The sequence below is a fragment of the Talpa occidentalis genome, unplaced genomic scaffold (assembly GCF_014898055.3).
Source record: "Talpa occidentalis isolate TD23 unplaced genomic scaffold, MPIMG_talOcc4v2.1 talOcc4.5, whole genome shotgun sequence".
In the NCBI taxonomy this organism is placed as follows: domain Eukaryota; kingdom Metazoa; phylum Chordata; class Mammalia; order Eulipotyphla; family Talpidae; genus Talpa; species Talpa occidentalis.
The window spans coordinates 116456382-116473291 of record NW_023604861.1 but is presented as its reverse complement, the minus strand read 5'-3'; the positions used below and the strand labels follow the sequence as shown (position 1 = coordinate 116473291).

General features: G+C 39.8%; 1 protein-coding gene across 3 annotated transcripts in view; it reads right to left on the bottom strand.

Annotated features, from left to right (window-relative positions):
- Positions 1 to 2469: 2469 nt before the first annotated feature.
- The window catches only part of THUMPD2 (THUMP domain containing 2), a 28437-nt gene continuing 13996 nt past the window's right edge, over positions 2470 to 16910 (bottom strand). For 2 of the 3 annotated variants that reach the window (XM_037528174.2, XM_054701183.1), the window contains 4 exons: positions 12896 to 12967; positions 12011 to 12125; positions 9500 to 9608; positions 2470 to 3361 (listed from right to left, as the gene is read on the bottom strand). In XM_037528174.2, the coding sequence (XP_037384071.1) occupies positions 3001 to 3361; positions 9500 to 9608; positions 12011 to 12125; positions 12896 to 12967 (657 nt within the window). In that variant the 3' untranslated portion in view covers positions 2470 to 3000. Of the gene's footprint in view, positions 3362 to 9499; positions 9609 to 12010; positions 12126 to 12895; positions 12968 to 16910 lie in introns of those variants that run through there. The other variant, XM_037528175.2, reaches the window with a different exon arrangement.

Below are 16910 nucleotides of genomic sequence, written 5' to 3'. Positions count from 1 at the left end.
TTCACTGTTCCCAGGTGTGTGGCTAAAATCTCACAGTCATTCCTGGTCTCCTCTGCACCTTCCAGCTCACACAGCAAGCACTTCAGTGATGCAGCTGGTTCTGCTTTCAGACTAAATCCAGAATCCAGCTGCCTCTTACTGCCTCTGCTCTACACTTGGGCAAACTACCTTTTCCTCTTGCTTGGATTATTACAAAACTCCCAAGTGGTTTCTCTATAATCAAGTCACAATCCAGTAGTCACAGCGATCCTGTAAAAATGCATGTTAGATTGCTACCTGTTAAAAATGCTCCAGTGATTTGAGGAAATGTCAAAGTCCTCCTAACACTCTTCAAGTCCTATAAGGTGGAACCCGCCACCTCACCTGCCACTCACTTCCTCTTTAACCTCTCATTCTCCTCCTCACTCACTTTGTCTCTCTAATGTTCCAATCAGACACTGTTCTTGCCCCAGGCCTGTTCCATTTGCTAGAACACTTTCTAGAACACTGTCATCTAAATATTTGTTCAGGGCCTCCCCTGGTGGCACAGGCGGTTGAGCGCTGCACCGTGAAGCTGTCCACAGCCTCTGCAGCACCAATTTGATCCCGGCCGGCTGGCGAGGGTCCCACATGGCGCGGCAGACCTCTCCTATCTCGCCCGCTGCTCCCCTCAGCAGTGTATTTTGTCAGTCTGCCTGTTCTGTTCCCCGCTTTCTCTCTGGTGAAGCCTCTCACCCTCCCGTGCATCTGGCCTGTACCCGGTTCTTGTATAAATAAATCTTAAAAAAAAGTATTTGGGGCTTCCCCGGTGGCGCAGTGGTTGAGCGCTGGGTTGCGAAGCTGCCCGCGGCCTCTGCCGCGCCGGTTCGATCCCCGGCTGCTCCCCGGCCACCGGAGGAGGGTCCCGCATGGCGCGCAGACCTCTCCTGCCGCCCGCTGCTCCCCTCAGCAGTGTACTTCGGCCCTTCTGCCTGCTCTGCTCCCTGCTCTGGCTCTGGTGAATTCTCTCACCCTCCCGCGATTCTGACTGTACCCAGTGCATGTATAAACAAACAAACAAACAAACAAATAAATAAATAAATAAAAACATGCCTCTATTAAAAAAAAAAAATAATTGATCATATTTCACATTCACAAAGGGGCCTGATCTATTTAAAAATGGAAAAACACTTTTGTCCCTGTTATTTGTCCCTATCCTCTGTACTCCCCAATCTCATTACTCTTCTTGTCCTTAACTGGCCCCAACCAGTTACCACCTTCTAACTTATCAAATACATTACCTAGTAATAAATTATAATGAATAAAAATAAATAATAGTAATTATAAATTACTCATTGTTATGTCTCCCCCACTAGAATATTTAAGTTCTATTTTTAGCACACGACTGAAAGGCACACGGATACCCCAAACTGCTAAATGGTGCATGTTCCAAAAGGGATCCAACCATTTACTGCACAAAGATAAAGGGAGCAGACTTAGTGTGAAAGATCTTTACTAAATTAGTGTACATGGAGATAGAAGAAAGGATATTCCTAATAATAGCTTCCCAATACTCCCCACCCCAAATTAACCCCTGTGGGCAAATGCCTAACCCAACAGGCTCCACCTGAAGAGGAGCCTCTGAAGCCTGAAAGCTTGCCACAAGTCTGGTGGAAAAACAAAAAAGGGGTTAAGCCGGTCCCAGAGATCTGGGATAGAAGAGAGAGAAAATACACATAATCCACAATGAGGTCAAGGTATTGATTGCATTGTTTCTGCCAAGTGTCAGGAACAACCTCCTCCTGTGTCTTTCACCCTGGTGTCTTTTCCTAGTAGCTTTACATGCCTCTCCTCCAAGTCTCCTTCCCAACAGTACCAGAGTGCAAGTTGGGTCACAGAAGCAGGACTAAGATGGGCTGGCCTGCCTTCCGCGTTATATAGCTTCACCTGGCTGCTCAGCTCCACCCCTAGATCCCGGTAGCTCCCCTTTCAGGAAGTCCAGTTCATGGCCTACTGGGACTTGTATGCTGCATATAAGGAGGTGAGGAAATTGCGACTTCACAGAATGGTGTCTAACACCATGAGGGTAGTTTGTGTGGCTCACGGATGTAACCAAGGGCCTGGCACAGTGCAGTGCCTTGGCAAAGAGTAGGTATACTGCAGTCAATGCTTGTGTGAGTATGATAGGCTCAGGTCCCACTGGGATTATTAGAAGGAGCTTTCAGATAAAAACTACTTACCACCTGTGCCTCATTAGTCCCCTTTGTCAAGTGGCCCTTGGTTTTGGGTCTTAGGCTACATGCGACACCCTAGCTCAAAGATAACTTTTCTGTTTCTTGTTTGGTGAGGTATAATTCACAAGGTGAAACTCCCCCAAACATGGGAAGGTTGTTCAAATGATACTAAAGCAGTCAAGAAACTAGGCTATTGAAAAAAATGAAATCATGTTTTTGTCAACTTTCTATTTCTCAAATAACACAAGGAATGCACTGAATATAAATAAGAGCAAGGGAATAATTTATTAATGCTTTTAGAAAAAACATTTCCATCATGTTGGAGGTTGGCGTTAATTCATATTTTTATTATTCCCATTGATGTTTTACATAAAGTGGAACATACAAAATGTATTACAAATAAAAATTTCATTCCAAAGGAGAAGAAAATTACAGGTTCAAAATATCAAAATTAAGTAACACAAACATTTCTACATTTAGAAAAGTCTGACTTAGGATATCAACAACCTTGTGATGTTGACTGCAATACACATTCTGTGAACCTCGAAAAATTTTCGAGTTGAAGATTCTGCTCAGAAACAGTGCTGGCAAGAGCAGACCTTTTCACATTTTAAAGGAATACAAAGTTTAAGAGTCCTTTAAGCATCCATTGTCTTTGGTCTGAAGCAGGGAGCTCTTTAGAGAGTAAAGCAAAAGCTCCTAAGCACTGATGCCCAGACCCTGTCTTCAGGGGAGTTTGGTTACTTGGAACTCTGGGGTTCGACCAAGATCCCAGGCACAGCCACTTCTACTGCTGTGCTGCTGCTGTCTAAGGGCTTGAACCTGCCTTAGCGCAGCCAGTGTGCTGTAGTCCAGAGGAGTGGACCTTCTTATATTTATGTATGAATGCATCTGTTTTTCCAAGGCTAACTCGGTAGCATTCCACTGACACTAAAGAGCCAAATGGTGGCATTTTGTCTAAGCATCCCTGGTTACTGGCTTCTAAGGAAGATGACACTGTCTCTGAAATGGCAGTTTTTTCTTTGAGATTCAAGCATTTTTCAATTCCAGATTCATCTGTGCGGCTGTCCTTGGAATTCAAAGGGCTGCTGCTCTCTTTACCATCTTTAAGGCGCCTGTAATGATCTTCGCTAAGCAGTAATACGATAGTTCCACCAACACGAAGCACTCTGTAACAAAAAATGGTAATTGGCATGAGTATTTCTTTTTTAGACAACAAACAATCCCACTTTATTTTAAATATTTGGTGTTTTTAATTTGAAATTTAATTTTCTCTATTTAAATACAAGGATTTTGATAATTAGGTAGTATCTTCCACAATGCATATTCATTATAGTAATTATGGAATCACTAGTACAAATCTGCTTTAATTATCTATTTTTACTCTACTTAAAAGGCAAGCCTCAAAGTAATTTGTAGTCACATTCTAATAAATGATTGTACAAAGGAAAAGGCAAATGAAAGAATCCTAAAGAATCAGCATATATTCAAGGCAGTAGGCTGATGGCAGAAGAAAGTCGCTGGGAAAGTGTGAGAATGTGCACAAAGGACTGTAAAAGGGAAGATCAGAAAAAGACAAGACCTTGAAATGTCAGCTTGTTGAAGAGACTTCATGTACTGAATCATCTGATCAAAGTCGACGGACCTGGAAAAGTAATGACTAACACACAATCCACCTGAGTTGAAGAAATTGCCCTGAACAGGGGTGGAGAGAGACAAGTTAGAGAATGTGGCAAATGTTACCATCCAGGCACAAGAGCGGCTGAGAATTACCTACACTGGGAGTTAAGGACAAGCAGGAGAGAACCAGGCAAGTGACAGCCAGGGGCTGGAGCAGAGGAGGGTGTGAGAGGCAGAGCAGCAGCAGAGGCAGAAAAAAGAGGAAGGAGAGCTCGAGGAAGTCAGCAAGAGGGTGAGTCAGAGTGTGGTGAGGAGTTCTGTCTGGGATGTGCTGAGGAGCTAAGAAGCACATGGGTGTGAATTCCACTAGCCGGATATGCAGCCTGGAGGTCATGAGAAAGACCAGGGCTTGAGGGAGAGATTTCAGTTTCTAAGAATAAAATGGTAGATAAATTCCCAGTGGTGGAGATCATTAGGGAGCAGTACGGGGGGGGGGGGGTGAACACGGCCCAAGGTACAGAGGCTGAACACTTACGGACGGACAGAAGAAGAGGCATGAAACAGAGATCCTAATAAATCTGGACAATGGTGAAGTTGTGGAAGCCCAAAACATACAATTTCAAGAGGGAAAGGTTTCAACAGTGTCAGATGCTGGAGGACTAACAACTGACTACAACTATCCGAAGTTAAATGAACCTGGGCAGCAACCTTGAGGACAGGAAACAATGCTTGTCTGCAGAAGCAGGAGCACTGGAAACGGATGTCAGGTGCAGACAAATATTTCAAGAAGCTCCAATGTATAGGAAAGAAATAGGAGCAGAGGACCAAGAATTAAAGGGAATCTCGCCTACGCCCAGCGAAGATGTCAGGAGCTTAAGTAGCTTTCCCTCAGTGAAACAAGCAGCCAATCTAGACAATTCTCTCTCCAAATTGTATCATACATGCATCTACTTCATTTGATCTTTATGACCTGCCTCACATGGCCTGACAGGTCTCATTTCCATGCTCCACTCTCCCCAGTTGCCAGAAAGACAGCTGTAAATCCCTGCTAACTCCCCCTTCATATATATGTCAACGAAATTCTAAGCTTCTACCTATCTGACCCTCACCCGCCTTTCCAACGTCATTGCCTGCTTGTTTCCCTTTGTACACTGTGCTCTAAACACAGTGATCAGTTGCTGATCAGTTGTTCAGACCCACTAAGCTTCCTGCCTTAGGACACGTGGCCTTCCCAATTCACTCCACAGTTCTCACTCCATTGGGTGATTTCCCACCACTCAGCTTCCAGAGTTCACTGATCATCTCTGTGCAGAGATTTTTTTTCTCACTAGCTAAGGTAGTCTCTGCTTTCACTCTAGCCAAATATCCCGTTTTCTTCCTTTCATGATCTAAAATTATTCTGTTTATTCACTACTGATCTGTGTTCCCACCCTGGAAAGCAAGCCTGAGATGTGCAAGACCTCTCAAAGTGTCTGGGCACAGGTTGGATGACTCTGGAAAGAACAAGGAGATAACAGGTTGAAGATAAGATGAGAAGTGGGCAGAGCCCAATCCCTGAGGAGGTGGGGACCGAGAGGATAAGTCCTTGCTGGAAGAGAGGGAGCTTTTCTACTGAGGGGTGGGTGAGGACAGCTGTGGCTGTAGACATGAGCCAGAAACAAGGAACCATACAAACATCTCTGAATACACGAAAGAAAACTTAACTGGTCATAAATGGAATATAACTTTCTATCTACTGTACTAAAAGATCACCACATTCAATGAGAGATTTAAAAAAATCAGTACTTTTGAAGATACAAATTGGTATGACTTTTTTTTTTAATTTATTTATGCATACAAGAACGGGGTACAGGCCAGAGGTATGGGGGGTGAGAGGATTCACAAGAGACAGAGCGGGGAACAGAACAGGCAGACTGACTGAAATACACTGCTGAGGGGAGAAGTGGGTGAGACAGGAGAGGTCTGCTGTGCCATGTGGGTTGCTCCCTGGCCTGGGATTGAACTCGTGCTGCAGTGGCTGCAGACAGCTTCATAGGTTGCGTCTTAACCCCTTGAGCCACCAAGGAGGCCCTGGTATGACTTTTTGGGACAGCAGTTTTTAGCAATAATGTATTAAAAATATATGTGCAGGCACTATTTTAAATGCTTTGCATTAAATGTCAATTAATCCTCAGAATTATGACCTATTAGCATCAACATTTTGCAAAAAAAAAAATGAAGGTACTGTGGTATTAAAGTAATGTAGTCATACAGTAGGTTTGAAAAACTGTACAACTATGCTCAGGTCATCGTTTATTAAAATGAAAAATGGGTGATTACCTAAATGTTCATAAGTACTAGCTATGTAATAGCACATAGTCACTTGAAATCATTATTTTGATAACTAGCCTTTTATGCATCTTTCCTTCTTCATATACACATAATTTCATACTAAGAAAGCTATACAGAAATTATTAAGCAACATTTCCCAAACTGTAATCCTCTAGACACAAGCATATTATTAAAGATTATTTCTCGAGAAAAAGAATCCCGTGGTCAGTAAGTTGGGGAAATTCTGTATCAAAAAAAAAAAAAACCAAAAAAACCCAAACAAACATAAACTAGACTTCTTTTTGTAAATAAACCTGCAAGACTGGAGAAAACAATACAAATAATTCCAAACTCTTTAACTGTGGAACTCACTAAGATTTCACTTTTGACCAACCAATCTCTGTTCCAAGCAGTCTGGTGTGTTCATTGTTCTTGCTCAAGCCTTTTGTTTCACTATTCACTCACACGGTTCCTGGACAGCTGCATGTATAAAACATGGTGTGGTCCCTTTCACTCTAAACTTCACTGAACTCTTGCTGCTTCCAAGAATCCAACTCAAACCCCTTGGGCATGAGTGAGCTCCTTTTCCTGAGAAGGAAGCTGAACAGGTTTGAATTTCTGATTTTGCTCATCTGTTTTGCATGATTGTATTTGAGAGGAAAGTTCAAATATTATACTTTTATAAATTCCTCACTATGCTCTGTACTCTTGAAATGGTTACGTTACTGCTGAAATAAATTAAAGGAGGAAATAATGGAGCTGAACATGCACAGCTCACGCTGCCAGAGCCATCACTTGTCTGACAATCTTTTTTTTTTTTTTTTTAAAGATTTATTTATTTATTTGTACAAGAACTGGGGTACAGGCCAGAGGTGTGGGGGGGTGAGAGGATTCACCAGAGACAGAGTGGGGAACAGAACAGGCAGATTGACTGAAATACACTGCTGAGGAGAGCAGCGGGCGAGTCAGGAGAGGTCTGCTTCGCCATGTGGGTCACCTCCCTGGCTGGGGATTGAACTCATGCTGCAGTGGCTGCGGGTAACTTCATAGTGCTGCGTCTTAACTCCTTGCGCCACCAAGGAGGCCCCTTGTCTGACAATCTTTAATCTTTAATTCTGACTGCACATTCTTTTTCGAGAATCCAGTTCTGAATTAATCATACAGCCAACAATTTCCATTACCTATTATGAGTAGTTTTACTGAGCTCTTGTTTTTTTTTTTTTTTTTTTTTTTTACTAACATAATTCTTCTGCCCTTCCATTTTCTATCTAAAGTCTTAAAACTATTGGTAAGTTATGTGTCCTGAGACATATGTATCCCCACTTACTTCCCAAAAGGATTCGAAGTGTTTTACATTGATAGATCAGGTAAAAGCTAAGCTACTGCTCTTCTCCTAGGTGCCAAATACTGTTTGTTCTAAGAGCTGCAAATCCATGGGCTCCTCAGAACAAGGCTACGAGGTAGGTGCTATTATTAAAAATGAGGCACAAAGTGGTCAAGCAATTTGTCAATGACTGAAGAAGAGTAACGGTTAGAGTGTCCAGGTATTCTGGCTGTACTCTTCAACATTCTCTTATGCTCGACTGTCCTTGGAAATCTCAAACCATAAAAAGTCAAAAGTCAAACCACGAAAGCTATGGGCAGGTGGTAGGGAAGCCTGGCCACAGAAGTTCTTTATGTCCAAATAAGTCTACTTTGCACTGGCGCTACTCAGGCACTCCAATTATGTGGAAAATCTCAAATCCCGATTCAAAGTAAATATTTAAATTTTCTGTCACAGTATGAGGGCAGTTATTATCTATCACTGTCTCAGTTTCAACTGCCTCACATAAAGACCAAAACCAGTAAAGAGAAAGTTGGGCTGGTATAAATCTACTGGTGCTGAAAGGACTGTCTGCTCAAATTGCTGCCCCCTGCTGCCTGTGGAGAGTCTACAATTGTGCCACTAGATTGTCAGGGGAAGCCATTATTTCTGGGAAACTCCAGATGAAAATGTAAGTCACTGCTCACACATATCAGTGTCTCACATTGTGCAGCTGGCGAATTACCTTATTCGGTGTGAAGGCTATGTGTGGTTTTAACCCTGGTTGCACAAAAAAATCACCTTCTGAGAGTTTAAAGAAATGTTGACATCTGGGCTATACCCAGACTAACTAAATTGGAGACTTGATGGGGAGGGGTGGAGCATGGACATCAGTGTTTCCAAAACTATTGAAAAAACTTAAAGTCAGGGCTGTAAAATCTTTTTGAGGCGAATGTGATATTAGGCAGAAGGGAGGTCAGGGAATGTCTGAATTATGAATGCTGCCTTGAAAGAGAATTCCCAGGTAACAGATCAAGAGTTAGGTAACTGCACAACAGGGGAAGTTTCTTAACTCCAATCTCTAAGGATAATCTGTCAAGAAGTGTTGGCATCCAGCTCACAAGATGGAAGTGAAATCTCTCTTATTTGGGCTTAAACTTCATGTCAAACTTTAATTTTCCTTACAGAATATCTTCCTTGACATGAATTACTTTCATTGGATTATAATCCCTCAGGTAGACCTTAGACTCCATAGTAAGAATAACACCGCTTGCATTTTTTTTTTTTTTTTTTTATAGAGGCATGCTTTATTTATTTGTTTGCTGGTTTGTTTGTTTGTTTTGTTTATACATGCACTGGGTACAGTCAGAAGCGCGGGAGGGTGAGAGAATTCACCAGAGCCAGAGCGGGGAGCAGAGCAGGTAGAAGGACCGAAGTACACTGCTGAGGGGAGCAGCGGGCGGCAGGAGAGGTCTGCACGCCATGTGGGACCCTCCTCCGGTGGCCGGGGAGCAGCCAGGGATCGAACCGGCTCCACAGAGGCCGCGGGCAGCTTCGCAACCCAGCGCTCAACCGCTGCGCCACTGGGGAGGCCCAACACCGCTTGCATTTTTATTTTAATTACAAAAGTGTTGTCCATTCCATGCTACTGAATGCTCCTTCCATGAGTGCTGTTCTGTTGTTTGGTAGCTGTGTGATCTTGAGAAGACTGATTTTTCTGGGTCTCAGTTTCTCATGTGTAAAGTATGGGGGATTAACATAGGAGGCAGGGTTTTTGTGAGGATTAGAAGTATATGTAAATGACTTAGCTCAGTGACTGAAATATAGGTCACTATTTCTGATATTCAAATTCAGGCAATTGAAAAATCAGGTATTTTTTTTTTGGACTAAAATGTATAATGTTGGATGATATGAAATAACTGTCAATTATAAACTTCTGATTTGAAATCTTCGATAATCAAGTTATAAAAATTCTGGGAAATTCTTTTAATCAAACCATAGCTGAAGAACTATTATATATTTTAGCTAAATGCCCAAGAGCTCAAAAATTATGGAAATAAATTCAACAGCTTACCTTTCCATTTCTTGTAGAATGCTTTTGATGTCTTTTCCTAACTTAAACTTTTTCCCAAATGGAATGTCAGAAATAATAATATCGATACTTTCTGAAGGCAATGGCAATTCTGAAATACAGAAATCAGAGAATCCTATTACAGAATGTTCAAATATTTACAACTTAAATATAAGAAAAAAACTGAAGGGCACAGAATTATTTTTGCATATTAAACAAAATTTAGAACTGCTAGTATTTTTTTCTGAGGAATTACAAGATCCTGAAGGGCTTTCAGAATCACTAAAGATAAATGGTTTAGCTGTAGTATTCTGTTCTTTGATAATTGGTTTTTCCAGTATGATATGACATGTTAAGCAGAATTTTAAATTAAGCAGAAAATTCAATTCGCTAACCATATTACATGAACAGAAAGTTGCTAGACCCAGGAAGAAATATATTAAGTTGTCTGGAAAAACCTTTTACAAACTATGTTCTGTAACTTTCATTTCCCTTTTCATATTTAGATATAAAATTTCATATGTATAGATCTACTTGTTTTGAAGGGAGATGATCCATGGCTTTTGTGGTATTTTTTAAGGGGACTCAAAAGGTTAAGAATATCTACCTAAGTCCAGGACTAGAGAAAAGTCTATATAATCATAATCAATAGTCACTAGACAAAATTCAGCATTGTGTTTGATTAAGTATAAACTTCTTATCTTTACATTCTCTTTCCAGAAATTAGGTTATCACAAGATAATGCAGCCAATCTGCATTATCTGAGTATGTTTTTCACTTTCTACTTACTTCACTTCCCACCATCATCAAATTAAGAAATTAAGTTAGATATTCATAAGGTAGATGTTCCAATTATTCTGAAGGACATCAAATTTTGTAGAGATGCAACATTTAAATAATTTTTATTATCCTAAGTGATATATGTTTTTAATGGCAAAAACTTAACCTCCACCCCCCAATACCCCTCTCCCCCAGACCCCAACAGAGTTATCTGGGAAAGTCTAGTGAACACATCTAACTCCTCCAGATTACAGGTTCAGTATCAGGACTTACCTACTACCTACTCACACTGCCAGGAGAATACAGTTTTCTTAATTCTTGGGAATTAAGTGTGCTCATTTTTTTAAAAAAAATTTTTAATAATAAATTTTATTTTTATATTCCCCATAGAATTGCAACCCCCTTATTTTGACCCCAATCCCTCCCCTCCTGCCCCCTACCCCCCATAGAGTGTCTCTGGTTCATAGTTTTTTGTTGATTTTGATTTTTACTTTCTTATAGTTATTCATTTTCCTGGTCCCTTATTTAAGTTTTCTAGATTCCTGCTATGAGTGAGACCATCCGGTATTTTTCTTTTTCTTTCTGGCTTCTTTCGCTGAGCATGATCCCTTCCAGCGCCATCCATGTTGCTGCAAATTGCATGTGTTTATCTTTTTTGAATGCTGAGTAATATTCCATGGTATATATGTACCACATCTTCTTGATCCAGTCATCTATTTTTGGGCATTTGGGCTGTTTCCAAAGCTTAGCTATTGTAAATAGTGCTGCTATAAACATAGGGGTGCAGGTGCTCTTTGGAATTGATGTTTCTGTGTCCTTTGGGTAAATACCTAGGAGTGGAATTGCTAGATCATATGGAAGCTCTATGTTTAGTAGGTCCAGAAATCTCCACACAGCTCTCCAAAGTGGTTGGACCAGTTTGCACTCCCACCAACAGTGCAGAAGAGTTCCTTTTTCTCCACACCCTTGCCAACATTTGTTGTTGCTAGTTTTTTTAATATGTGCCATTCTCAAGGGAGTACTAAGAGAATGAGAAAGAAATAAGGAACACAAGGTTTCTATAAAAGAATCTAAATGCCATAGGTCTTAGGGAAGTACTTTTTTGATTGGACTCAACAAGTTCAATTTCAAGTCATGTCTGTCACTATTGACTCCCCATTAATAATAGGGGGCAGTGTCCCCTTTACTCCCAGCATGACCTCTGCTGCCCCACAAGCCCCCAGTCTCAGCACTGGAGGTGGCAGGTTAGCAGGCTACGGGGTGGATTACTCACGCCTAGTGAGGCAAGGAGGTGAGATAATTCAGAACATTTCATATAGTTTATCTGAAATCCAAAGAGTATTTATTATCATTATTACTGTTTAAATTAATATAATTAATGTTATTAATAATATTATTGTTAACTGTTTCCCTTATTTTATGTCTGACATACCCAGCGATCCTTGATTATGATATGAGACGTGGTTCACGGTAACAAACACATCTCAAAAAGACACGCTTTCCCTGAAATGCTCAGGAAAACCACATAAATGTTGCTCTCAATCATGATTCTTTTGAAACATCAAAAGGTTACAAGTATAAAATCAGAAGTAAACTATTAGCCCTGCAGATTATATTACAGGGTATAAATAATTCAACCTTCATCTATGACAAGTGAGTTTTGTTTTATATTATGATTCTCAATATATTTACATATGTTCATTTCCCCAAATGTTTACATTTTTAATATCTTACCTATCACAGAGGCTTTAAGTAACTCAACTTTATCCTTAAGGCCTGCAGCTCTCAGATTGTCACAGGCACCGAGTAACTGTGAGTTACTAACATCAGCACCCACATAATTCACATCCTATGAGGAAAGAAATTCATCTTAAGTATAAGTAAAACTACTGTCTATTTTAGGTAGTTAAGAAAGTTACTTTCCTTTTCCCAAATGGTAAAAATGAAATCAATATATTTATTAATTCAGGTTAAAACATTTATATTTATTTATATGAAACATTTATATTTCTTAAAAATGATAGACAGCAGCAAAAAATTAAAAGCTTTTGTTTAGATTTTAAAATCTGCTAATATTTTGCAATTACAGATGTCTAAAAAATTTGGGGATTAGCATAATCTGTCACAACTAATTACTGAAATTATTCACATTTTCCTAAATATGTCATAATCTTTTAAGAAATAAGACAGATTAGGGACTTCTCTGGTGGCCTAAGTGTTAAGTCTCAGTGCTGTCACTGCTGCAGCCTGAGTTCAATCCCTGGCCAAGGAGCTGACCTGCATATGGTGCAGCGGACCTCTCCTGTCTCTCCTGATGCTGCCCTTAGCAGTGTACTTCAGTTAATCTACCTGTTCTGTTCCCCACTCTGTCTCTGGTGAATCCTCTCACCCCCTACACCTCTGGCCTATACCCCAGTTCTTCCACTCAAAAAAGAAATGACAGTTCAATTAACCCTTCATAATCCATTTCAACTATAGTAAACAGCAACTCAATTATAAAAATAATAACCTGAAAATAAACAATTGCCTTGTGATTGGTAAGCGAATATACATGTGTGTACACACAGACATATACTGATTAAAGTAAATACATTGCCCTTATCAGACTTGAGAACTTACTGGCCATTCTTTGGCAGCTTCCAAAAGAATTGTTCCAAGTCCACACATTGGATCTAAAACAAGTGCACCAGCCTATAGACAGAAATATTGATTTGGCATTATGAAGTCTATCATAGTAAGTATTATAATAAAAACTTAAAACTCAAGGAATCATATTTCAAGACTACAGGTTTTTTTTTATACTTGATTAGGAATTTTGGTAAAGTCTAAAGGCAGGTGTATGTTTGGCAGGTTTAAATATTAAGGAGGTCACTGTGGCCGAAGCACAGTAAGAAGAAAAATATGATGCCATCAAAGAGGCAACTAGGTGAGTCCATTAAGATGGGCTGCTGTAGGTAGCAACAATCCCCCAAATCTTAGACGTAAAGCAACACATAACTCATGTTATGTGCCCACACTAGGACTCTGCTCCTCTTGGGGTCTCTGCTCCTCACTTGGGAAGCCAACTGATGAAGCAGTGTGCATAACTGTGCCGGAGGGAAAGAAAACATGACAGACTATGCAGTGGCTCTTAATGGTGCCATCTGGAAATGACACACACAACTCCACTGACATTTAACTGACAAGAGCTTGTCAATCACATGATATACATTAATTTAAAGGGGTCAGGAAACTGTAGTTCTACCTCTACCCAGGAGGAGCAGTAGAGATTTGGAGATAAAACTCATTACTCCCACTCTAGAGGTCATGTCATGTCAGATCTGGTAGGTTCTGTATGGATTCTGATTCTACTCTGAAGGATGGGAAACTACTGGAGGGCTCTGAGGAGAGGAATATCATAATATAATATTACAGGTCTAGAAAACCACAGAAGGGTAAAGAGTGTTAACAAGGAGGCCAGTAGGGGATCTAATTAAGAGATGGTGGTTGTTTGAATTAAGAGTGGTATTGGTAAAGGTGGTGAAGAAGAGGCTGGATTCCAGATATATTTCAAAGTAGATATATTTGATGTGGAATTTTAAAGAATGATAACAGTCTGAAATAACTAAAGCTTTTGATGTGAACAACTGGAAGGAGAGAGTTGCCTGTTAACTGAGATGGGAAGAGATGGGGACAAGAAGCTTCAAAGGAATATAGTTCTGGACATGTGAATTTTGAGATACTGCTTTGAACAAGTATAGATGTCAAGTGAGTCACTGGACATCATCCATGGAGTTTGGGCTACAAATATAAATGGGGATGGTCAGTGTTAGTCAGCTTAGAGATGATATTTAAAGAACCAGAACCGGATGAGTCAGCTAGGAAGCAAAAAAAAGTTCATGGACTGGACCCCAGAGATCTCCTAAGTATAGATGTTAGGCAGATGAAGATCTAGCAGGTCATAGTGTATAGTGATGGAGAAGCTAGAGTGGTGTTCCTGGAACAAAATGGAAAAGATACTTCAAAAAGGAGAGTGACGATAATGTTAAAGTGGAAATAGGTTAGTTAAGTAAGATGACAGTTTCAGTGGGGAGTTGGCAGTGAATGCCTGATGGAAGTGGATATAAGAAAAGGGGAAAAGAAACAGTGATACCAAATATGGACAAATATTTTAACTTTTTTTTTCTATACTCAGGACTTCTATTTCTTATGACAAAGTTACAAAATCTATAATATATCTAGATGTTTCTTTGACCCATCAAAAATAACTGTAAAGTTCACATTAAAAAGTATGTGAATAAAATAATCAGACACTCTTTAGAATCTTTGATGGGCATTATCTGTGCAGTCTTCTCTATAGCATGTAAGTTAATTTTGTATATTGATTCATATTAACACCTATGTTTGTACAACAACAGTATCTAAACCCTATATTTGTATGATTTATTTGCAAGCAAAGTTACCTTTGTGACTTAAAAGTTTATATATAAAAATAGAGTCCATTAATTCAAGAACAAATCCAACTAAAGCCCCTCCCCCAAGTGACTATTATAAAGGAAAAGAAAAAAAGTTAGCAGGTGGAGTTTTTTTGCCCTCTACCAAAAAAATAAAGCCACAAAGATAAATCAGTAATTAAATGATGCAAAACATCAAAAATAGGATGCAACCTTCATGCTTTTTAATTCAGTTCAACAATGTGGTGTTGAATTAAACTTTTTCCTGACCTTTACAAGAAAGACAATTTTAAAGAGCATTTCTTAGCTTCCAATGAATGATAAATGTGGTATATTACAAACTCATTACTTTCTACAATTTACTAATTGAATGTATTATAGATTATGAAAATTCTATACACAGTTATTTTTTATTTTGACACACAGACATTTGTACAGGTTTAAGAATTTGTTGAGAGTTTTTCTGTAGAGGGAAGCAAAGGAAGAGGGTGGTAGTTAAAACAGCTTGAGGGTTCAGGAGACGGTTTTTTTTTAAATTGCAAGTTATTACAGCAAAAGTGCATACATGTTTATCAGAATGACTTTTAAGAAATTTCTTAAGTTGGCAAGAAGGATTGGAATCCAGCACACAACTCATGGAGAGAAACAAGGATAGTTAGTCATTGTAATGACGATATGGCAAAAAGCATGTGGCAGAAATTCCAACATGTTAGTCCATTTGCTGAGCAGGGCATGAAGTTCTCTTCTGTAGGCAAGAGTTAAGCAAGAAGCAAGGGAGTTAAGACAAGGAAATGACTGTAATAAGAGAACACAAAATCCCAGCTATGAGGGTGGATGAGGACAGGCTTGAGTAATGGATAGTGGCAGGGTCATATGACCAGGGATCCCACGGGATTAAAGAACTGAGTTAGGGATGTGGAAGAGGTGAACAAGAAAGAGAGGCATTTAAGAGCAGGATTTCTGAAACAGATTTTTGGAAGGTATATACTTCTGGGTATGATAAGGTCTAAGGTGTGACAAACGCAGACCACTAAAGACAGAGAAGTCAAGACACTGGGGTCAGGTTATAGAGTGGAAGTTGAGGTCAAAAAGAACCTCGACAGGAATAATGGTCTACATTTTTACAGGAATACTAGGGAAGTTCTGTGTATGACTGGGGCAATCTGAACACATGTGCTTTAAAGGTACTGAGAGGATTTGGGGCAGAAGGGACAAAGAGAACAAGCAGGACACCTACCCCACCTCCAGGCCCAGCGGCCCCCTGGTGTGTCTACAGAGGGAGCAGAGCATTCAGTGGACAGGCCGGTTTCAGCCAGAGGTCACCTAATGGAAAGAAAAAAAATGTCCTTCAGCAGAGAGAGGGTTTCTCCTGGCACTCAATGCTAAAGAGACTATCTATAGGTCCCCCATGAAGGGGTGGTAAATCAAAAGAATAATGATTCTTTTGCATTTTTACTTAATAGTGGTATGAGAATTAATTTTTGTCAAGTTCTTAAAATGTGCCAAATACTGTGCTCTTCCTCCCCTGTGGACCACATTCAATGAAGTAATCTGACCTGAAATATCTTTAAATGTCTTTATTTTATCGTGGAACCTTTTTTAAAGCCATGACATTTGGGTACATAGGCAGAAGTAGAGAAGTATTTTTTTACTATAATAACAATGACGATTTATAGAACTTGATTTTCCTTACTTGTCATGATATGTAAGGAGAACTGTTTAGAAAAAATACGTACAATAATGGAACAACCCCAATGCAATGTTTAAATTGCATTTTCAGTGGCAATGGCCTACTGTACTACTATGGTAGCAAGCTTCTAAGAGGGGACTGGATCAAAGTCAGGACTGGGGTCCCTCATGTGGGTCATCACTACCTTCCCCCCAAAAAACCCCACTGTGCTACTCCCTGTAAATCCTTTCTAGCCCTTCTTGGCTGATGGCCATTTAGAGAAATGTTTCTTACAATGGTCCTTGCATGGCAGCTGACAGTAGGCAAAAAAGTATTGGGCATCACCTTGGGTATTTTTGATCCTTTACTTTCTACTTTTCTGAAAAATATACACTTATATCAAGATAAAAGTAATATTTCAAATCTGTAGGTGATTATATATATGAACTTATATTTAAATATGAATTGTGATGAAATCACTGCCAGTCTGGCAAAAAATAAACTATAACCGTACCTCTCCTAATAAAGAAAT